At 51.2% G+C, this 24,800-nt stretch overlaps 1 protein-coding gene across 1 annotated transcript; it reads right to left on the bottom strand.

The window, feature by feature from the left end:
• Positions 1 to 50: 50 nt before the first annotated feature.
• Positions 51 to 24,800, bottom strand: erfl3 (Ets2 repressor factor like 3). The gene is made up of 5 exons (XM_035530956.1): positions 24,252 to 24,800; positions 7,559 to 7,793; positions 3,345 to 3,460; positions 2,072 to 3,072; positions 51 to 1,279 (listed from the first exon to the last, which is right to left on the bottom strand). The coding sequence occupies exons 1-5, from the start codon at positions 24,271 to 24,273 to the stop codon at positions 704 to 706; spliced, it is 1,950 nt and encodes a 649-aa protein (XP_035386849.1). The 5' UTR covers positions 24,274 to 24,800; the 3' UTR covers positions 51 to 703.

Consider the following 24,800-nt stretch of genomic DNA (forward strand, 5'->3'; position numbering starts at 1 on the left):
GTGCGTATATCTGTGTGTCCGTGCGCGCGTGCGTATATCTGTGTGTGTCCGTGCGCGCGTGCGTATATCTGTGTGTCCGTGCATGCGTGCGTATATCTGTGTGTGTGCGCGCGTGTGCGTGCGTGTGATCCCTGAGGGATTGGCCAGGCTGGTTATGTGTATCTACAGCACAGTTTATAGAGCATCTCCAACAGTCCACGTGAGGATGATGCGCTCACCACCTCCCCTCTGAACGGCGCCCAGTCCGTAGTGCACTCGGGACGGACGTGTCCACGCGCCGTCTGTCTCTTCCTCTGCCGTGTGGCGGGGGTGGGTCGAGGGGGATGTATTCGCTTGCAGGCACTTCACTGAATAAAAGTCCCTTTCACAAAGGTCAAAGACTCCTGAGGGTCAATGTGTGTGTGTGTGTGTGTGTGTGTGTGTGTGTGTGTGTGTGTGTGTGTGTGTGTGCGCGTGTGTCTGTGTCTTTGTGGTTCCTTCCAGGTTATGGTCATCTTGAGATGCAGCAGTGTGTATGCTGGTGTCCAGATGTGGTGGATTGGGGGGGGGGGGGTTCTGGAGACTGGTCAGTTTTCAGCTCTGGGCAGCTGTTTAGGTGTGTGTGCACGGCCAGAGCGCTGGTGTGTGTTCGTCCGTCAGTGCCGTCATTCCCTCAGACGAACCACGTCCGCTCCATGCGAGCGCGGCCTTCCTGCCGTGGGCGTCAGCAGTCCTTGTTCTCCAGAGACAGCTGGGCGGTGGCACGGTGCAGCTCACTGCTGACCTTGCGCTGGCCATGAGGGGGCGTGCCCACGCCCTCCCCCCGCTCCCTGTCTCTCTCCTCCCCTCCCCGCACCTTCTTGTCCTCCTCCTCCGTGTGCTGCTCCTGGTCCCAGCGCCGCTTGAAGCGCAGCTTCAGGGGGATGCACTGGGCAGGACTAGGGGCGGGGCTGTGGGAGTGGCTAGGGGCAGGGCCACCCAGCGCCGGGGGCGTGCCAGGCTCGGTCTTCACCACGGGGCTGCCGCGAGGTGAGGGCAGGGGAGGGCCGAAGAGCGAGGGTGGGGCAGGGGCCTTGAAGACGTCTTCCTCCAGGTCGTCGTAGGGGACTGTGGGGGCGACCGTGCCATTGGACTGGCGTCTGAAGATGTGAGGATGAGGATGGTGGTGGGGGTGGTGATGGCGGTAGAGGCTGTGGGAGGGTAAGGGCTCGGATTCTTCGTCTTGCTCATCCACGTCTTCGTCGCTGATGTCAGTGACTTCAACCTCCTCTTCTGATTCGATATCAGAGATGGGCTCCACCTGTGCAGTGAGGGTGGAGAGAGAGAGAGAGAGAGAGAGAGGGAGAGAGAGCAGAATGTGTTAATGTTTCAAGTTTACAGCTTTCACATATAAAAAGTTTTTTAAAAGTACTATAAGACAGTCCATCTTAATGTCATCATTAATGTCACTATTACTGTTATTATCGTTATCATTACTGTTATTACTGTCGTCATTACTGTCCATATTATCACCATCATTACTGTCATCATTACTGTTATCATTACTGTTATCATTACTGTCGTCATTATAGCGATAATATGGGCAGATATTATTGCTATCATTACTGTCGTCATTACTGTTATTACTGTCATTACTGTTATCATTACTGTTATTACTGTCGTCATTACTGTCCATATTATCGCTATCATTACTGTCGTCATTACTGTTATTACTGTCATTACTGTTATCATTACTCTTCTGACTGTCGTCATTACTGTTATCATTACTGTTATTACTGTCGTCATTACTGTCCATATTATCGCTATCATTACTGTCATTACTGTTATTACTTTTATCATTACTGTTATCATTACTCTTCTGACTGCCGTCATTACTGTTATCATTACTGTTATTACTGTCGTCATTATAGCCATAATATGGACAGATATTATTGCTATCATTACTGTTGTCATTACTGTTATTACTGTCATTACTGTTATCATTACTGTCGTCATTACTGTCCATATTATCGCTATCATTACTGTCGTCATTACTGTTATCTTTACTGTCGTCATTACTGTCGTTACTACTGTCATCATTGTTGGTGAGCACCTTGATCTTGGGCAGTCCGGCGCTGCTGAGCGAGCCACTGGATGAGGAGGTGGAGAGGAGTCCCGCGCCGCCGGCTGTGCTCAGCTCACTGCCGAACGAGAGCGAGGAGCCAGAGGAGAGCGAGCCCTGTCGCCCCTGCGCCTCCCGCTGCTGCCGGCGGCCTGGGGGCGGCGGCTGCAGTTTGAACTTGAAGGGTGAGGGGTGGGGCTCGTCGGGCAGGGGGAGGGGCTGGGCGGCGATTGGATGCGGGTGGGCGTGGCCAGGGGCTCGGTGGGCGAGCACGGAAGGGCGCTCGGTGGGGCCCCTGTCGGCGGCGGCGGCGGCAGGTAGGCCCTTGTCAGGCCGATGAGGCTGCGGGACCACGATGTTGGGGTAGTGGAAGAAGGCGCGTGGGCTGAGGTGGTAGTTGTAGACGCTCTGCGTGTGGGCCTGCAGGTAGCGCTGCATGTCCTCGGGGTTGAAGGAGAAGATGGAGCCCGGCATTGGCGACAGGTTGGGCGACGGCGTGTAGGGCAGGTGGGAGCCCGGCGTCATGGACAGCGCCGGCGAGAGGGGCGGGGCCAGGAGGGCGGAGCCTCCGGCCCCTGGCAGCGGCGACACGGGGAAGGGCGAGAGTGGCTCCGGGTGGACCCGGTGGGTGGCCACCTCCGGCGGGCGGCGCCCCGCCAGGCCACCGCCCCCGCCGTACATCCGAAACATGGCGTCATGGGGCGGCCGCGGGTGCGAGGCTCCGCGGAAGCCCCTCTCGGCGGCCCTCTCCGGGATGCGCTCCTCGCCGAGGCCACCACCGCCCTCGTCCACCTCGGAGTTGACGGAGGTGCCGTCGCTGCAGTCGGAGACGGAGCCGCGGGCCAGACGGCGGCCCACACCGCCAAACACGCCGGGGCTCCGCAGCTCCTCGCTGCTGGGGGACAGCACCTCCGACGGGGTGGACGGGGGGAACCGGAAATGAGTCACCGCGCCCGTAGGCACCGGGGGAGCACTCTGGGGTACTCCCACACCTGGAGGAGGAGAGAGGGAGGGAGAGGTAAAGGGTGGAGGAGGAGAGAGAGGAATTTTTAAAAAGAGAGAGAGAGAGAGAGAGAAAGAGGGAGGGAGGGAGAGATGTAAACTCTCGAGGTTCAGTGTGCGTGTGTGCATGTCAACCGTGTGGGAGTGCGGAACACAATGAGTAGGCACACACACGTGCGTGCCGCAGCGTTTGTGTAGGAGGTTAAAAGACAGTACGCAGGCAGTGAGCGTGAGTGCGCGTGCCCGTGAGAACGGCCTGTACCTGATGACCCCATGTCTATGAAGGGGTAGTTGACGAGAACCAGCTTGTTGAAGTTGAACTTGTAGGTAAAGCGTTTTCCTTTAGTTTTATGCAGGATCCTCTTGTTGTAGTAATACCTGCAGCACAAGACAAACATCAAATATGACACCGTCATTACAGTACACCACACCAAACTATTACTGTGATACTGTGTCGTGTGTGTTTGTTTGTGTGTGTGTGTGTGTGTGTGATGTATATTGGACAGCTTTGGGGACATTTTCTGTTTATAAAAAAGTTCCCTTTTCTTAGGCTCCATATAGAAATTCTATTTTCTCCCTCACTTTGTCTCTATATTAACCTCTGCAGTTCTCATAACCCTGTCTCACCTAATGCTCTATTTATATAACCCCAGACAACTACCTCATCCTTCCTACAGCTGAGTGAGGGTGAGAGTGAGTGAGTGAGTGTGTGTGTGTGAGTGTGTGTGTGTGTGTGAGTGTGTGTGTGTGTGTGAGTGTGTGCATACTGCTATACATTGTTTGATCTGCTCTATGACCTGCAAGCCCATAATTTGTGTGAATGACAGGTTTAAAGGAAGATGCTGACACGAGATTTTTCTTAATGCTTAGAGGATGCCGCATTACTCTGTGTGTGTGTGTGTGTGTGTGTGAGAGAGAGAAACTTATCTTTGAATTTGAACACTAAAATACACATGTGAGTGAGTGAGAGAGAGGGACAGAATTATGGTCATTAAGAGTCATGAATGTTCAGACAGGTTTTTTTTGTTGAGACAAAAACAGATCAGGGGCCACAAAGCAGAGTGAGCGAGACAGAGAGAACGAGAGAGAGACAGAGAACAAGAAACCAGGAGAGAAGGGAAGCACAGAGTTCTACCACATTTCCAAAAGTACGTATTTATCTAGAGAATATTAAATCAAGTTTTAGTTAACTGCCAAAATAATGGTAAGGAGAGATATTACAGATTCCAGCACACCTGGTGGCTCTCCTATGTTCCCCTGTGTTACCGTCACGGTCATGCGCACACATCCACACTCACACAGGGACCCACACAGGGACACATGGATATAAATGCACTTTGAACATCTGACTTGACTTCAAAAAGAGAAGAATTCTTTGGGTGTCCACATTTAGCTACAAAGAAGCTTCTCTTATGCACAACTGTACGCACACACACACACACACACACACACACACACACACACACACACACACACACACACACACACACACACACACACACACACACACACACACGCGCACACACGCGCACACGCGCACACCCCCCCCACATCTTTTTCATTACCTCTGTACTGGGCCCTACTATCAAAGTGTGTTCTGAACAGGAGGGGCCTGGTACTAAACAGCGGACTGACACTGTAGCACCAGAGTACCGGGATTTACCAGAGCTGCTCTAGTATCAGGGATGACTGTCATACTACCACACCACAGTCCTCATGTGTGTTCATTTCCTGTTCTGTAATATAAAGCTATGAGAAAGGTCTGGTCACGAGAATCCCGGGAGCTCTGCGCCAGGCTTCACTACCACACGCTCCTTTCACCTCTCATCAGACATAATGGGGATGTGCTGAGATCTGTAATATTAACTGTCTGTAACTACCAGTAGTATGAGATTATACAAAAAGAGTTATGAGAACTGTGACACTATCCCCACAATGAGGCAGGAACACAGAGGGGAAAAATAACACAGCTCATAGTACCAAACTGAAAGTGTGTGTGTGTGTGTTTGAGTATCTAAAGATGCTTAGTAAACAAATAGTGAGTACTGATGCATTCACTGGTTCTACTGAGAACTCGCAGATAAACATATTGTGTGTGTGTGTGTGTGTGTGTGTGTGTTTCCGCGCGTGTCAGAGTGTGCCACGAGTGTGTGCTATATCCCTCCGCCCTCTGAGCTAATAAAGAACTCATTCTGCCCTTGACAATAAGATGTACACAAGTCTGTCCTCAGGAACACTCCGCTCTCTCTCCGTCACACACACGCACACACGCACACACACACACACACACACACACGCACACACACACACACACACAGTTGTCATCATCCTCTTAACAAAGAGAGCTGTTGTTGCCAAAGTCCCCTGAACCGCCCTCTCTCTACACACCCAGTCACACACAATCGACTCCAAAGCCAATGAAGTACTTCACTCTGAGCACCTGGAGGACCTGCCTCACTGTCAGATGCCTGCACAGGCACGCTTAATGATCCCAGAGTCAAAACATGCCAGGAACTGTGCAGTGGGCAGTAGGGCCAGAGTGGGTGGAGCGAGAGGCCCTGCCCCCTCTCCGGTGCCGAAGGGTGAAGCCGCGTGCATCTCGTCACGCCAGCGGACGTCGGCACTGGGACAATGGCGCTCCGTGGAGAGGGAATTTCCCCATGCTCCCCCACAGGAAGGAGTAAGGCCGCACCCTGCACGCGTCACACGGCACGCACATCAGCACTGCAGCGTTCCCAACACCAAAAACATCGCTGCAATTTAAACTCGGAAAGGAAGTATGCCAACACACACATTGGCTTGATGGAGGTTGACAAACACGCACGAAGATGAACACCTGAAAAGCCTGAAAACCGCAGAAGGAGATGCGACAACCTTGAGAATAAAACAACCACAACTGCTACAGGTAGAACAAACACTGGTTTAGTCAACATTACAGTTATCTGACGCTTTTATTCAAAGTGACTTACAATTATGACTGAGTACAACTGAGCAGTTGAGGGTTAAGAGGGGCCCAACAGTGGCAACCTGGCAGTGGTGGGACTTGAACTGGCAACCCTCTGATTACTACTAGTGAAGTACCGTAACCACTGAGCCACCACTGCCCATAAACCAATAAACCAACGTGTGTGAGTCTCTGCAGGGCGTGCAACGGAAGAACGCAGCTGCGGAACTAATTCAGGCCAATCCTGCAGTAAGCAGAAATGGTCCCCCACAGCACTGGAGAGTTTTAAGGGCTTCTGGGAGGTGTAGCTCTGGGGCATTGAGGGTGGGAGGCAGTTACGTCCACACCCTGCACCACATTAACATCACCTTTTATACAGGACCCTTCGCTGATGAACAGAGTCTGTTAACACACAGGGGCCGCGTGTTTAACATAGAGAACGAGAAAGAGAGAAAAGAACAAAAGATGAAATGAAAAGCAGTGAGACAGGAGAAACAATGACTTGGCAGTGGACTTGAAGGCATGGACGGATCTTTTACTGATGGAAAACCCCGGGTCCCTAACGCACGCACGCACGCCATCCCTCCCCCGCAGGGCTCGAGCAGGACCGTGTCACCACATGGGTGCCTCAATTCTTCATTCCATGTTCTCCAGCCCAGATGCCGGAGAGCTGCATGTGCCTCTGTGTTCTGAGGGACTGCACAGACCTCCAGGCTAATGGGAGCACAGTCGGTGCTCTAACGGCCCCGTCCTGCCACAGTCGGTGCTCTAACGGCCCCGTCCTGCCACAGCCGGTGCTCTAACGGCCCCGTCCTGCCACAGCCGGTGCTCTAACGGCCCCGTCCTGCCACAGCCGGTGCTCTAACGGCCCCGTCCTGCCACAGCCGGTGCTCTAACGGCCCCGTCCTGCCACAGCCGGTTCTGTAACGGCCCCGTCCTGCCAGTCAGTGCTGTAACGGCCCGTCCTGCCAGTCGGTGCTCTAACGGCCCGTCCTGCCACAGTCGGTGCTCTAACGGCCCGTCCTGCCACAGTCAGTGCTCTAACGGCCCCGTCCTGCCACAGTTGGTGCTGGAACGGCCCGTCCTGCCAGTCGGTGCTGTAACGGCCCGTCCTGCCAGTCGGTGCTGTAACGGCCCATCCTGCCACAGTCGGTGCTCTAACGGCCCCGTCCTGCCACAGTCGGTGCTCTAACGGCCCCGTCCTGCCATCGCGGATTAGCCCACATTCGGAGCCTATATGGCTTGAGACAGGCAGGTCACTCCAGGGATGACTATATGTTCTAAAGCGCAGGGCTCTAGACGGCTGTACACTAGGTTCTAGGCACCAGGTTCTACACATTGTTATATGTTATAGTTCAAGCTCCTGCTGGTTAAAGACTGTTGTAAAAGTGACAATTTAGTAAGAGACAGATGAAGTGGATGTGCATAACGCTGCATATACTAACAACATAGAACATGGAGAGAGACCGCAAGAGGCAAAGCGTGAGGGTGGAGAGATGGACCGGGAGGGCGGGGCCAGCGCGGAGCCTCACCTGAGGGCGCGGCTCAGCTTGTCGTAGTTCATCTGCGGCTTGCACTTGCGTGCGCCCCATAGTCGTGCCACCTCATCCGGGTCCTTGATGACGAACTCGCCATAGTCACCCTGCCAGGCGATGACGTCGTGGTACTCGTCTTTACGCAACAGCTCCAGGATGAAGTGCCACAACTGGATCTGCCGAGAGCCCGGACTAGACTCAGGCTTGTAGGCCCACTCGGGGAAGGCAAACCCTGGGGGGGGGGGGGGGGAGTGAGAGAGAGACTTTACATTTTTACATTTAGCTGATGCTTTTATCCAAAGCACACCCAGCATGTTTTATGCACGTGCACGTCAACACATTTCTGTGTTTATTAGCACAGTAGCAGAGTACAACTCCAACACACACACACCCACACACACACCCCCAACACCTCAGGTAAGCTAACTGCTAATTTGCTAATTGTTTGTTTTAGAGGTCAAATGTGTCATGCCCCAGAGATTCTGGCAGGCTGTGATCCGGTGTCACGTCTCACACGCTGGCGAAACAGATCTCGGGGCGAGGGCGTCTGAGCCCAGATCGCCGTCTGTCTGGCTCCCTGATGGGCAACAAAAGGAGGGGGGGGGGGGGTCTCACGGCTAGGTAGACCCCCGCGGACACACAGGCTGCGCTGGCTGCTGGCAGGCTCGTCCCCCTCCCACATGGAAACGCCATTCCAGCCGCGTGCACCCTGGCGTCTCGCCGAACGCGTACACAGGGGTGACGTCTGATCGCGCGCCTCTCTATGGTCATGCGTCTCACGCGCTCCAAGGCACATCAGACTGAGTTTGAGGACAAAAATGCTTCAAGGCTACGAGTATGCATATGTGTGTGAGTGCGCGTGTTGATCAAATTACTTACAGAGACAGAGAGAGTCCTGCAGCACTGGTACACTGATATGGTTGATATGGGGAGATGCGTGCAAATGCGCGCACACACACACACACACACACACACACACACACACACCCACCCAACTGGGCCACTGCTCGGTGTTCCAAGGCCGAGCCCAGTCTGGGGGCCGTAATCAGCACAGACCCCTGGGAACATTTAGGTAGTGTTCACAGTGGATATGACGGCTTCGTATCACCAAATGCGTTTAATGTCTTTTCCAATAACACACCGTACACTTCATATTATAGTTAATCGAGGGGTGTAATATTTAGGATAGACCACAACCTGTCGAGACCCGTCAGGATCAATTAATTTAATTTTAACTAATAAAAACATTTTTTAAAAATTCGTTTCATTTTTTTATATGAAAAATGAAATAGAGGAACCTTTCAGGTAAAATTCCTGAGCTCTTAAAACTTTAAAGTCCACAGAGACACTGTCTGGACTATCCATGGTATGGTGTGTGTAAACATCGTCTTGTGTGCTGTGTGGGTGAAAGCGTGCACGGTGCTGTGCAGTGTGTTTTCTGGGGGAAACAGAGTGTGAGAAGCGTGTATGTGAAGTGCCTCGATGCAGTGCCGGCGGGTTGGGTTGTGGGTGAGTGTGTGCATGACCTCATCCCCCCTCCCTACTTAACCTTCACGACCCTCTCTCTCTCTCTCTCTCTCCCCCTCTCCTCAACCCCCCAGGGGGAGATACAAGATCCACCACAGAAGAGAAGGAAGACAGACAGACAGACAGACAGACAGACAGACAGACACTCTCATCATTAATTCAAGGACCAGTCTTTGCCAATATCTAAGGCAAGTGGGGCACAATCTCCGCGTTGCCACACCAGCGTGTGTATTTAACGAGAGACGTCCGGGAAGCAGCAAGCACCCAATAAAACAATACAGAGGGAAAAGGGGATGACATGTGTTTCAGGACGGCCGGCAGAGGACAAGAAAGACAGAGCAGAGGGTGACAATGGTGAGGGTGAGAGACCAGGATGAGATCATAGCTCGTCTCAGAGTCTGCTGTCATCCAGGTCAAATTGCCTCTCTCCCTCGCTCTCTCCCTCTCTCGCTCTCTCCCTCCCTCGCTCTCTCCCTCCCTCGCTCTCTCCCTCCCTCGCTCTCTCACTATGTAAATCCAACTATGTCGGCTGTCCGGAGCTGAACTTTTTAACGCTGGAGGTATCTGAAGAATCCTGAGCAGTGGAGTATACTACCGCTTTGTTCTGTGAGGAAGCGGCCCATTCAAAGGGGGGGGGGGGGGTGAGGGAGCGAGAGAATAAGAGAGAGAGAGAGTGAGGGAGCGAGAGAATAAGAGAGAGAGAGAGTGAGGGAGCGAGAGAATAAGAGAGAGAGAGAGTGAGGGAGCGAGAGAATAAGAGAGAGAGAGTGAGGGAGCGAGAGAATAAGAGAGAGAGAGAGTGAGGGAGCGAGAGAATAAGAGAGAGAGAGAGTGAGGGAGCGAGAGAATAAGGGGGGGGTCCGGGCGGGGGCTATGAGAGGGTGAAGAGTTTGTGTAGATTAGCAAAAATTAAATCCATGACACTAAAGAGTTTCTGTCAGGCAGCACAGAGGAGCAATTCAAGCTCCTCGTCTTTGAACTGAGAGAGAGAGAGTGTATGTGTGCATGTGTGTGTGCGTGTGTGTGTGTGTGCATGCAGGAGGTGGGTGAGGCGAAACTTCAGTGGCTGGACTTCCAACAGCTCTGTGTGAAAACTAATATTAATGGAGAGTGAGTGTTGAGCAGTGTGTCTTTGATGTGTGTGTGTGTGTGTGTGTGTGTGAGTAAAAGTCTATACACACACACACACACAGACACACACACGTCTCCGTAAGACTCACTGTCTTATTGATGTAGCCTGAGTAGAGAAGGAAGAACAGGAAGGCGTGATAAAGAGGGTCATGTGATGACAACAAAAAAGGGAGAATCAGAACCTCTCAGTGACCACATCAAACCACAACCACATTAAAGACTGAGAGAGGGGTGAGAACAGCACAAAACACCCGGGTTATTATCATTAAGGACAGAGGCAGTGTGTCTTAAGGTGTAGGTTTGTCTTTGGTAGTGGGCACGATGCATCTTTAACCTTGACAAAGAGCAACAGCAGAGAGAGAGAGAGAGAGAGAGAGAGAGAGAGAGAGAGATGGCCTTGGGTGTTCAAAAATAGACTTGCACACACAGGGGTTATTGTTTGACAAAGAAAGGAGAGAGAGAGAGAGAGAGAGAGAGAGAGAGAGTGAGTATGGTAGAGGTATAAGAGACAGAGGTGAGGGATTTGCTTTCACACCTTCATCACTTCATAACTTCATCACACCGTCACACCTTTCCAGTAAGACTGTTTACCTTTCTAAGAACTCTTCAAGGCCAGAGAGAGAGAGGAAAACTGACTACTTCAGGTTACACTGAGATTCTTTACAACACCATGATGATCACACACACAGACACACACACACAGACCCACACACACTCTCTCTCTTTGGGTGTGTTGAGCAGGTGAGCAGAGACGCGCCACGGCTCAGTCACTTCTCCTCTCCCTCTGCTCCTTTGCTCTCATTAGCCCCAAACCCATCCATCAGTCCTCGCATCCATGTCCTGCGTTGTGCCCCCCACCCCGGACTGGGGTGATGCAGGTGAGAATCACTGTTGCTCTCTCTGCTCTGCCGCCATCACACGCCCCATGCCTCGCCCCCCAGGGTGCAGGTGCGCCCCGTCTCGCAGCGCCTGGGGTGGACTGGGAGCGAAGGTTCCGTGTGACTGGGAGACTGACCGTGACCCTGGCTGACACAGGCCGTCCAGCCCCTTCCATGCTGGACTGAAGTGTGTGACCGTGCGAGTCACCGTAAACACGTGCGCAGGCATGCACATGGGGTGTTTAGGTGTGTTTGTGTTTGTATGTCGCTGGGTGTTTCCTGGAATGTGTCACCACTGCTGTGCAGGAAGTTAGCAAGTCTGCACCATCACAACAATTGTGCTTCCTGTGTGTGTTTGCGTGTGCGTGCACGTGTGTGTGGCAGCGGAGAGTGGTTCGGTCTCGGGCTTTGGCCTTACTGAGCTGGTGAATGTTTGAGAAGAAAGGAGCAGACAGCAGGCACACACACACACACACACACACACACACACACACACACACAGCCTAGCACGACAGCGTGACAAAAGACAATCCAGAAAAACAAGTAACAGACCAAGTGTGTTCGTGCGCGCGGGCGCATGTGTGTGTGTGTGTGTGTGTGTGTGTGTGTGTGCGCGCGCATGTGTGCGTGCACGAGCCAGCGCTGACTCAGTGCGTGAGCGTGTTTGTAATTCAGCCTTCACAACGCAAACATTTCTCTCTCTCTATATATCTCTCTCTGTTCCCTCGCTTTCTCCACGCTCTCTCTATCTTCCTCTCTCTCCTGGACACCGTCTCTTAGCAACCAGACACTTCAGGCCTAAAAATAAACTCCTAGAAATGAACAGAACAAAAAAATAAAACATAAATGACAATTAATCCTTTCAGCCTGAAAGCCAGGACTCAAATAGAACAGGTAGGAGCAAGCAAGAGAGACACAGGGGAAGAGAGGGAGAGAGAGGGAAATAGAGGGGAAGAGAGGGAGAGAGAGGGGGAAAGAGAGGGGAAGAGAGGGAGAGAGAGGGAAAGAGAGGGGAAGAGAGGGAGAGAGAGGGAAAGAGAGGGGGAAAGAGAGGGAGAGAGAGGGAAAGAGAGGGGGAAAGAGGGAAAGAGAGGGAGAGAGAGGGAAAGAGAGGGGGAAAGAGAGGGGAAGAGAGGGAGAGAGAGGGAGAGAGAGAAAGACTGCAAGCAACAGGTATTTGTGAGTTCTTGGCTATACAGATGCTATGTAGGTAGGAATACAGATTTCCCTTCAAATGTACACATGCATACACAAACACAAGTACTGTGTGTGTGTGTGTGTGTGTGTGTGTGTGTGTGTGTGTGTGTGCTAAAATCCCCATTACATCACCCAGCCAGCAGTGTGTGAGAGCCACTGGTGCTCCACTCCAGCAGGACACAGAGCACAGAGACACATACACATACCCACACCCACCCACCTGCTCAGCCACCACACACACCCACACCCACCCACCCAACCACATACCAAACCACCCCCACTCACACACCCACAATGATTCTACCTGTTTGCGTTTTCCACAGCAGTTCTCCGACAGCTGTGTAGTGAGTCTGATCAGAACCATCCTGAGTGTTAAACTCCTAAACATGTAAAGGCCAGTGTGGACATGCTGAAGAGCGACAGAAACCTTCATGAGTGATCCTCAGCTCAAACGCACTAGTGTGCGGGTCACTAGTGCGGGTGTCGTGATCGATCAAACGCACTAGTCAGTTTCTGCAACATCACAAAATCTTAATCTCTGGAATGTCCATTTAATCCCATAATTGCACTAGCATGTAAAACACTCTGCGCACGCGCACGCACTCTCTGTAAGCAGCATGCTTTGTCACCTCCATCTCTGTTTGTGTACAGCAGGCTGACTTGCGTCTGTGTGACGTGTGGCCATCCAAAAATACACACGCCTCCTTCATCTCCACGGCCCCGCCCCCAACACTCCTAGCTCTTCCTGTCATTCTCTTAGCGCTCCAATTTTAGATAAGGGCAAAAACACCCCACTTACAGCTGCTAACCAGTCCAACTGTAAATGTGGGAGAGGCAGACAGAGAGAGGGAGAGAGCGTGTGTGTGTGTGTGTGTGTGTGTGTGTGTGTGTGTGTGTGTGTGTGTGTGTGTGTGTGTGTGTGTGTGTGTGTGTGTGTGTGTGTGTGTGTGTGTGTGTGAGAGAGAGAGGGAGCGCAATGGCAGCACCCTTCACACAAGCTAGGACCCAGCATGTGTTTGTGAGAGACAGACAGACAGAGAGAGACAAAAACAGAGTGAGAGGGAATGTGAGAGAGAGAGTGAGTGAGAGTGTGTGTGTGTGAGTGAGTGAGAGAGAGAGAAAACGCAATGGCACAATGGCAGCGACCCTCATCCAGGCTAGGACCAAGCGTGTGCGTGTGTGTTTGTAGGCGCATATAGGACATAAAGGCTGGGCCTCAGCATGGGTGTGTGTCCCCTGGTAAACATGAGCTGCACTGGGAGCCCATGCAGTGATACAGCCTGTCACCACACACACACACACACACCTGGCTCCCATAATTACCACATGCTGGTCATTAACACTGGTAATGGAAAGGCAAGGAAGCAGAGGTAACTGGGGCATTTTAATGCTGTGAGTGTGTACACGTGTGTGTGTGTGTGTGTGTGTGTGTGTGTGTGTGTGTGTGTGTGTGTGTGAGTGTGTGAGAGAGAGAGAGAGAGAGAGAGAGAGAGAGAGAGAGAGAGAGAGAGAGAAACGGTTAAATGTGTCTTTTAGAGCTGATTTGGTCTGGCTGATTTTCATTACATAACACTCACCTGACACACACACACACAAACACACACACACACAGATTATGTCTGAAAACATCTGGGCTCACAGTGAAGTTCTGCGCTGTGTGGAAAATGAGGCAGTAGTTTGTGGTATTTTTGGACATTTCTTCTTTAGATCAGTTTTCTTTTTGTAATTGTATGTTGCTTGTTTGTTGTATATTGACTAATAAACGTTTTGGTAACACTCACCTCACACTCTCGGTAGGGGCCTCAGTTACAACAGTCATCCTTTGAGTGTGTGAGCTGTTCTACCTGCCTGATCAATACGTATCAGTTCAGTGGAAGGTAGTGTGTGTGTGTATGAGTATACGTGTGTGTGTGTGTATGACTATGTGTGTTCGTATGTGCACAAGCACCCAGGGGAAGTGGGGGGGGGGGGTCAGAGTGAGTGAGTCTAATTAACAGGAGGAATGACAGAGTTAAGCAGGCCGAGTGTTTTGGATATCAGCTACCGACAGCAGCTGCTTCTGCTCCCCTGCCTCGCCTGCTGGGCTCGTCGCCGTGGTGCTCGTCGCCGTGGTGCTCGTCGCCTGGCTCTCCCTGCCGCTGGAGCCTGTGGAGCCTGCCCGCGTTATGCAAGATGCCGGTGACGCAAACATGCTGGCCGGCTCGCCGTGTGAAGCGGCACCGTGGCAACCCGCCGCACGCCTTTAGAATCAGAGCAATTACAGCCAGGCACCCCCCCCCCACACACCCCCGTGCACGGGATTGGCCGTTCGGAGCCGTGATGCTGTCAGACCGCTGTGATTGGGTAATTCCGTACCTGTAGATACTACAGATGTTTTAGCGAGCTAAATAAGTCCTAGCCAATATATGTTTAATGGGACTTTCTCAAAGCCACGTGAGCACGTGCACAGGGTCCTGTGAGCTGCTCTCTCCTCGTTAATGCACGAGGGCCATCAGCCACAGAGACCCGATAACCTACTAACCAGGAAACCATTAACCCAAGAAACAAAACACACGCGGGCGGGGAGGGGAGGGGTGTGTTAGTGCAGGGGAGACAGAGGGCTTGAGCAGTGTGAACTTTCTACTCTCTTGAATGCTGCTGGTGAACATTACATAACATACACACACACACACACACCAGAGAGCACAGTCCACTCAGATATATACAGCAAAACAAGCTTGGAATTCCCCTTTGCCATACACTTTTAAAGAATAGTCTCTCTCTCTCACACACACACACACACACACACACACACACACACACACACACACACACACACAGACATCTTGACAGACATTGTTCCACCACCTGGAAGGAGCACAATGGAATCTACCACAACCTCTAAGAACGAACACACACACACACACACACACACACACACACATATACACCAGACAGTAACCTGCTTTTGAGCTCAGCATGGTCATTTATAAAAGTACTGCTTACACTACAGACAACACACGCACCTCCACTAAGATAAAAGTATAGGTTACCCTGGCAACCCAACCCACGCAGTCAGTAGACTCTCCCAAATGCTGGTCAGGTGCAGAAAAGAAGGGGTGAGTGCACGCCAGGGCCTCTGGATGGATGGATGGATGGAAACTAAATTGGACTATTGAAATGTATTGAAAACGTTTTGAGTGTTACCATCCACTAAACTTCAGAAATGACACGGTTAACGACACCTCCACGGGAAAATCCTCAAGTCTTCGCTCTTCTCTTCCTGAAAAGCGACGCCAGGCGCTTTTCCCCGCAGGTGCTGCAGCGCCAGACGGTTTCCCCGATACCGGACAGTGACGTCTGCACCCGTGGCAGAAGCCAAACTAGGGAATGAAACACGCGACGCAGCCCGTAACCATACCGGGGAACGGCCGGACGAATAACTTTACGCCCGCGGCTGGTTTCCAAGGGCCGTTAAAGGCGCTGTTGAAGGTGACTGCTTCTCGTTTTTGGTCTGAAATTACTTCAAGTTTCTATATGAAATCGAAAGGCATGTTTTACGGCACCAGAGGCACCGGCTTCTCTTGCAGTTCAATTGTCTGTAAATATTTTTACATGCAAAATTCGAGGAAGAATGCGCTGCATGACGCACCGCCAAGCTCGTGCGCATTCCGGTAGTTAGCGGAAGCCTCGGTCGGGCCCCTTCCGTCTCTGCCAAGTCATCCTCCTTAATGCCACTCTTATGCAGGCAAGCCCTGAGCCGCCTCGAGCCGCCTGCTGCGTGTCTGTGCGCCCGAGCTTTGTGTAATCGGCCTTGCCAGGTCTGCGGCTAAAATGGGCCCGGTTAAAGCAATCATGAGCTGAGTGCTCAGATCAGCGCACGCACGCACAAAAGCATCTTATATCCTGATGTCATCTTTAGTCCAAAAATATTGACGATATAAGGAAATAAGAAGGCGGCTGAACGTTTGCGCCGACATCAAGAGGAGCAAAAGCGACTGCAGGGAAGCGGAGAGCCGGAGGAAAAGTGTAGTTTTGAATGTTTACAGAAGACAAAAGTGTAAAGCACAGAAGCTGCAGCGGAGGTACGACTGAACGAGCGTCTGGCCCAACAGCGTCACTTCCAGGCACTAACATTTAATGCGTTTACGTTCCTATAAATACAGCTGCTCTGTTCTCCAATCACCTATCTATTATTCACTAGCGCATGCACGCCTGCGTGCTTCTCCGAGTGGGGCGGCGCTGAGGGGTTCAGTTGCTTTTAGAAACCGAGAGGTCAAATGCTCACGAGTGGCAGCAGACGAGAGGGCTGGAGGACAGCATAGATTCACCGTGGAACTACCTCATTAAGATCAGCACGCTCATCTTGGTCAGGTGACAGACACGGCCTGTGTTCAGCCCCGAAAAATGCATCCTTACAACAACAGAGGGCGTGAGGGAGAATAATGGAAGATGAGATGTCACTAGGGTATTTCTGCATGGATTGGTGACACAGATCTTGAGATGATAGGTGTACAGAAATGGAGGCAGAAGTGTGTGTGCGTACGCCTGCAAGGTTAAAGAGACGAGGTCATAATCAATGTTTAAAAGGCTTTGGTCCATAGGGACAAACACACACACGCACACACACAAACACACACAGACACGCGCGCGCGCGCACAGACACAGACAGACATAATCTAGGCGAAATAAAAGCACCAGAAGTTCTGGAAAGCCAGAACGGGTGGTGCTCGCTCAGTGTCCCAGAAACACCACGGGCGTCTCAGGCTACCAGTGCACCACCCAGGACTGGGGGCCACTCTGCTATGGGACGGGGCGTCCCAGTGGCCGCTGTGCTCCCATCTTCCAGCGCCCGGGGCAGACCAGGCGCCCATGGCTTTCCTCTGCTGCGATTTAACTGATCATTACCACTCATCACGCCCAGCGCTTTGTGTGGCAAAAAAGTGACCATCCCAGGCAATACCAACACAGAGTGTTCAAAGTTTTAAAGGATGGAAAGGGTCTACGTTTCTCCTTTTGATTTGAGAAAACATTTGCTGCAATGTGCTGCTGTAATAATCCACATATAATGTCCTGAGCAGACCACTCTGAGTCAGAACTCATGTATTTTAGTAACAGCCTTACTACTAAAAGTGGATCTGATGAGGAGTGCAAAATAACAGGGATATCCCAGTTAAAACTGGCTAACAAGAATGAGTTGTATTTTTTTATTACAAAGTTGCCAATTTTTGTTGGTAAATACTTGTTTGTGATTAGCTAACTAATCATTTGAATCATTTTAAGTAATTTGGAGTAACTTCAAGGATTCTGTGCTAAACTATGCAGTCCTAACGGGCGCTGCGTACGCACGTACGTGTCTTTGCGCGCGTCCTGAACGCGGATAGCCTGCTCAAATGCTCTCAGCTCGGAACGTACGCACACAACTTGATGATGAATTACAAAGCAATATCGGGCAGTTACAAAGCGGCTCAGAGTTCAAAAGAGTTTTCTGATGTACGCACCGAACAGGTTTAAACACAGCGGGGGAGGACAGACAGACGGGGGAGGGGCGGGGGGTTAGAGGGCAGGGGAAAGCGCCTGAGTTTTAAGCGTGATCTCACATTCCTCTGTTAAAGAGGAAAGGGGCAAAATGATGGATAGCGAGGTAGTGGGGGGATGGGGAACAGGGGTTGCGGGGGAGGGGGGCCTTCAGATGGCGCCAGACAACATTTGAATTCCCGGCAGTCGACCACACGCGCACGCACACACACCCACACACACACACACACACCCACACACACACACACACTTTTTCTCCTGTGGCATCCGTTACGGTGAGAGTGTATGGTTACTTCTCTTTCAGTGATATTATTAGCCATGTCCTCATATCCCTACACACACACACACACCATCCCAAATACACCCTCCACACACACACACACACACTCTCAGATAAAAACAGACTGCAAATATGCCAAGCCTGCCAGTCCAACACGGAAGCTTGTGGAATGCGGGTGACAGAAAAACTGCAGTGGGGTGTGAGTTCAGTTTTATACCAAACACACTCATCTTAGCCACAGAGCGTATGATTGGGTCAGCTTCAGACAGTGTGCATCCACGCTGTGTGTGTGTGTGTGCACATGTGGCAACAATTTCACTCCTTGTGTGTGTGTGTGTGTGTGTGCGTGTGCGTGCCTGCCCTGAGAAACACACATGCTTTACCACAATGTAGGTGTTACACCGAGTCACCCTCATGACAACACACACTGATTTTCATTATTCTCAAACTGCAGATAAAAGAACCCAAACTCAGCACATGAAAAACAGAACCAGTGCGGGTAAGGTATGTTACCCGCACTAGACACTAGACACAATGACTAGTCTCCTGTTGGGAGAGACAAAACACCAGCACGGATCAAGGCGAGGGGTAGCACGGCAGGCACAAGATATCGCCGGTTAATCATTACCGTGATACCGATTATAATGGGGTGGCGATATGGAGGTGAGCACCGGACATCCGCGCTGTCGGACTGGCCAGACGGAGGCGGAGTCAAAGCAGTTTCGGTAAAACCGAGATTTTAATAAATACCCCAAAGGGCAAACCAAAGCCGTAGTCAGGTCACCAGGCAGCAGTCCAAAATATGAACGCCAGAAAACCAGCGAGAGATGGATAGAATACAGCAGACTATAAACCAGGGGAAGAAAAACTGGTGAAAACCAGAATATAAGCGTACAGCCAGGGAAAAACAACACGAGCTCGGTACACACTAGTGGAGACTGAGTCAGACTTCACAGTGAACACGACACAGAGGGGTTTAAATACACAGAAAATCACACAGGGGATAGAACAATGGGTGAAACCAATAAACAGGAAGCCTAATGTACAGGAGGATCATGGGAAACGTAGTCTGTGGGAGCGACTCAGTGGTTACAGTGCTTGACTTGTAATCGGATGGTTGCTGGTTCAAGTCCCACCACTGACACTGTTGTTCCCCTGAGCAAGACCCTCAACCCTCAATTGCTCTAGTTGTACTCAGTCATAGTTATGGGATAAAAGTGTCAGCTAAATGCCATAAAGGTAAATGTAAACCAAACCTTGGAGCTTCCTTTGAGCGTTCCTGAGGGTGTTTCAATGGATTAAAAATATAATTCTAATCAAAATTAGCAATATAATTACAGAAGCAATAGTGTGACACTTTATCGATACTGTGGAGCGCTAATAAAGGACAAGTGAACCAAGCAGAGACGTTGCTCACTGGAGGAAAAAGCAAGTCGTGGCGATTTTCTGCTCACGCGTGGAGAAATAAACATGACTGCCCACATGTATAGGTGCAGGGGGAAAGGGGGAAAAGTTAAACAAATAAATAAGCAAATAAAATGTCAGGCCTTTGCCCAGAAGGTGGTGGAAGCAGCTCTCAGACAGCTTGGCTCAGTCCGACTCCCAGCCAAAGCGCACACGCACGTTTCTGTCACCGCACGACGCACTGACTTGACAGTGTGTCAAACAGTAAGTGGCAGTGGAACAGCACGAGCGTGTGTGTTTGAGTATTACGTAGCAGCTCCACGCTGCTGGGATGTGGGATGATGGGCGCGGGTTGTTCAGGCGGACGGGCCGTCCCTCGCCGCTAAGCTACGCGAGCCCGGCGCCTCCGGCTCAGGCGTAAAGGGGCCCGCCGGGACCCCAGACAATAACGGGGTCACATCAAAACAAAACAAAAAAAGCGTCAGCATGATTCTTCTCCGGGTGGCTCCTTCGATACGCGGACTCTCGAGAGCGTATGCGCACACGGTTGTGCCCAGGGTTCTGGGGGCTGCAAGTTTTTCCCAGAAAGAGGTGTGTAATGTGTGAGACTCTGCACGTGTATGAAAAAGTGTGTGAGGGGTGTGTGCGTGCGAGTGTGTGTTAAGCCTTTCCTGGAACAAGTAATGTGGCCCAGGTTGTAGTGATTTAAGCTCAGAATAGGAATGTGGGAGGTCCACTTTTTCTACCAAAACAGATCTGTGTGTGTGTGTGTGTGTGTGTGTGTGTACATTTTTGTTTCATATTTGATGAACCATAAAATGGCAGTCCGACATTTGGTCATCTATACCCACGCTGGCCATTATTCAAAATGAGCAACTTTCTATAGTCAAATTCAAACAAGACCACCTGCGAGGGAGGGGTCAGCCTCTGCCCTCACTGCCCAGACACTCCCGCTCACACCGCGTCCTGCTCAGCTGCTTACAGAAGTAGGTCACATCCCATTGTAGGAGCCTATGTGAACATCGATTAGAACAGCTGGACGCAGGTGTGTGTGTGGGAGGCAGACAATGACAGTGATACTCTGTAAGCTTAGATTTGCCCGCCGCTGGAAAGAGTTAAAGGTCTGCCGGGGCGCTTCAGAGGAAGTGAAGCCACCAAGCAAAGCCCTCGCTCTAGTGTACTGGGGTGGGGCATGGGCACTGCACTCTCACGTCACTGGATGTCCAGCACGTGACTTGTGTGTGTGTGTGTGTGTGTGTGTGTGTGTGTGTGTGTGTGTGTGTGTGTGTGAGAATGTAGGGTGAGGGGTACAGCTATAGAGGGTCATGCAGTCAGGGTCACACTCACACACTCACACACGCCCCAGTCTCCACAAAGAAGGGTCTCTGTGTCCCTCCACGATCCATAAATGACACCAACACATGGGTCCGCTCTGGGTCTAAGCTGCCATTATAGGAGCTGGCCAGGCCGTCATGCGTGAGCGCACACACACACAGGCGCACACGCGACTGTGATACCCCCGCTGCAGAGCATACACACGCCCCCTATTGTTCTCACAGGGGTAAAATAAACAAAATGCTATTCAGCTCCAGAGGACGTCCCATCCGTCATGCAACTTACGCCACTGTCATTTCCACTGTTATGGCAGGCATAACACACACGGACTTCCATTACAACACGACCACAAACACCTCCACTCATTCACGGCTTGCAATCCAAACTGAAAATGTTTGTTTTTTTACACATATAATAATAATAATAATAATAATATAATAACAATAATAATTCACAGTATGTGACAGATCTACACAGCTGTTTCATATAAAGCGAAGGAACAGAAAGATAGAGTACTGTTTGAAAGGCAAAAAGGCAGTAAGCAAATAAAACACACACACACACACACACACACACACACACACAGGGCTTAATTAAAGGGTACATCAGCATGTAAACACAGGTGAGTGCAAATACTCAACCAGTCCTAAACTAATGGAGCAACGTCAGAACTTGTTAAACTCTTCTGCATTACACACTACGATGAGGAGGCGTCCATCCATTGTGGAACAGAGGCTACAAACTTTTCTTGACAAAAACAAAGTCATGAGAATTTCATATCATCTATGAATATTCCGTTAAAAATGTCTAAAATGTACAGATTAAAATAAAGAGAGGGAGGTCTACACACTCACACACACACACACACACTCACACTGTGGATGCATGTGCCAAGGTACACATCAAGAGAAATCGTTTAATTTAGTTCGCCACTGTCTGCTGTTTCCACATATTTGGTCGGATCTATCCACATGAATTGTAAACAAGTGTAAGGCATCTCAACAAGAGGATGAAACGATCAGGGCAGGGACTGTGCTTATCTCATGTGTTACTCAACGTAGCCTTGCAAACCCTGCTGGATAAGGCATTTAAAGAACTCAAAAGCTGTGGAGTCATGAAGCCAGCTGATGGAAACAGCCATTTATTGTGCACACACACACACACACACACACACACACACACACACACACACACACACACTTGCTGAACAATACAGCACTAATCAGAGAGAAAGGAAAGTGCTAACTCTGGCTCTCGTATTGATTAAATGTGGCAAGTGTTTCTGATGAAGCAGATAGCGTTATTAAATATAGATATACACACAGACACCCTTTATCAGGATGCACAACTACTCAAGATAACACATTGTTTCAGCTTCTTGTTGCCATGGAAAACCCTCTCACTCAGAAAGACAATTGCACTATTTCACTGTGTGTGTGTGTATGTATGTATGTGTGTGAGTGAACCGGCAGGTACGAGCGCAGACCACATCCTCTTCTCAGTACTGTCTCTGTCACACACTCGGGCCGGAGACCTACGCTCGTCTCGACTCTATCGGGGTCACGGCGTCGACTAAACCGCAAGGCACTTGTAGTAGTTAGTGGTGAGTGTCGTTACCGCGTGCGCGCAAGCACGGCGGCGAGCCTATGCGCGCTTTATCGGGGGCGCTTCTGATTTCATGCCATCGTTGTTATATCGCCGTGATTTAGTAAAACCCAGTTAAAGCTCGTATAAGTTCAAGTAGTTTTTTTTTAAGAAAGAAAAATCAAACAAGTACCCCCCCCCCCCCCCCCCCCCCCCCCCCCCTCCTCTCCGTAAGCCACAGCCGCGTGCTCACGGGGAAAAGTGTAGGGAGTCCTTGCGGAAATCACAACAGTTTAAACTGCATTCTGCTCGTGCACGCCGCAGGAAAGTAACGTGAAAGTGCACGGGAACCGTCGACCGGGCGTTTTCCGTCCGCTGCCACCTACATTCCGGTTATCACGTCCCCACAGGAGACGGTGCACACACGCGCCCAACATGGAGGAAGACTTTGCAAACGCCGAGTGGCTTTAGCAGCCCCGCGGGCTACTGGGGCTCGTGCGCTGAGCTCTAAAATCGGCCGAACTTTCACGGCCAGAGTGGCGGAGGTGGAGAAACCCGAAAACACGCTGCGTGGGGAAAGTAATCAAGAGAACGTGAAGCGGGGGGGGGATCCCAACATGGATTCCTAAACATTCCCAAACATTCCCCAGAAGGCCGCAGGGATAACTAGTGTAGTCTCACCGAGCTTACAAACTTCAACCACAAACCCGACAAACCCGAAACGCACCCAGATCGTTAAAGATGTCGGCTACATTACTGCTTACATTTGCACACAAAACACACAAGCGCGTTTAAAAAAAAAAAAGAAAAGAAAAAAAGCCCATTTCAAAAGTTTTCGCCGACTACCAGAAAGCGTTGCAATGTTAAACCGATTTATTTTGGCGCAAATTGACCAGTCTGTACCGTGGTTATCCGACTGAACGTGTTTTCCCTGAAGGCTAAGGCTTCCATTTTGGATGTGCCTTCTGCCGTGCTCGCTCAGTTTCAAAGCTCGCGCTTGTTTTTTTATGCACGCGGTAAAATGTTCACAACAGTTTCTTTTTTAAAATTAATTAATTATTTTATTTTTTAAAATGGTTATTACTCGGTAATTGCACCCAACAATCACGCCTGTAAACTCAAAAGGTGGCTGCTAATAAATCGTGCCTTGCGGATTGTGTGCAAAGTTCCAGCGACTCAACAGGTAGGGCCTGGGCACGCACGGGCACCCTGGCCAGAGATTTGCAGCTGCAGTCGAGTGTGTGGCCACCCGGTCTGAGCTCGGCCTCTGCGGAAGACCAAGCTCGCTTCCCGCGACTAAACCCAACACTCGCAAAGTCAATAAAAAAAGGGGCGCCTGCCATTTTAAGCCTCAGCGCCTCGCCGCGTCTCAGCTTAGCTGGAGCTTTTGAGAAAATGCCACAAGACGTGAAGTAGATCTCGCCAGACGCGAGTTTTCCACACGCCTTCAGTTTGCATCTACGTCTGTGTGGAACCTTTACAAATGTTTAACCGAAGCCCGGACCGCAAGTAAATCGCAGTCGCCTAAAGGTCCGGTCTACGTCGGCCGCAACAACTCGACGGGCTTCGATTAGAATACAAACTTGAACACACACACGGAAAGTCGGAAAGTCGGCAGGCAGCTACCCGTTTCCGGCGTGGCTCGGTCACGGCGCCCGTAGCCGAAACCTAACTGGGCTCCAGCAGTCGGAAACTTGCTCGCATTCACGGTGACAACGCGGCCGCCGCCGATTAAGCCACAAGTGAGCGGAGACTCGGCTCGTCTGTCGGAGGCTGCGGCGTGAAATGGCTGACTGGATAACGGCCGAATGCCATCAACACGTCCGGGAAAACTTACCCGACTCTCCCGGGGTTTTCATTCTCAAAGTTGTCCGTTTAGAAGGCAGTAGACACTCGGGTCTGTCCGACCGGGGCGAGCGTCGTCCTTACTCCGGTCCCGGGTTCGCTGTGAAACGCCGAGAGAGAGCCCAAACTTTCCCTAAATGTGTCCGCTGACAGTTGCCGCCTCCGTTGCAGCCACCGGGCGGGCGGGCGGTTCGTCCCCCCCTTCCCGTGCCTCTCCCGGACCGCCCTTCCGCCGACACCGGAGACTTTGGAGTGGAGTTGATCCGCGAAACTACAGGGCTAAGTGAAGCGGAGTCCCCCGAAAACCGAGCGCTACGGCTCCGAGCCCGGACACCGGCACGCCGAGCCTCCTCCGGTGGTGTTACGGTCGGTTGCGCGAGTTGTTCCTGCCAACAGTCTCATCTCTCCCCGGTTCCGCTAGCTAAGCATCTCATGTCGGAAAGCTCGCAGTAATTTAGTCAGCTTCCCACTCCCTCTTTCACACGGACTTTTTTCTTTCTTTTTTCTTCCTCCACCCTCCTCGGTCCGTAAGTAGCGTTAC

Source organism: Electrophorus electricus, chromosome 10 (genome assembly GCF_013358815.1).
Source record: "Electrophorus electricus isolate fEleEle1 chromosome 10, fEleEle1.pri, whole genome shotgun sequence".
Taxonomy (NCBI): domain Eukaryota; kingdom Metazoa; phylum Chordata; class Actinopteri; order Gymnotiformes; family Gymnotidae; genus Electrophorus; species Electrophorus electricus.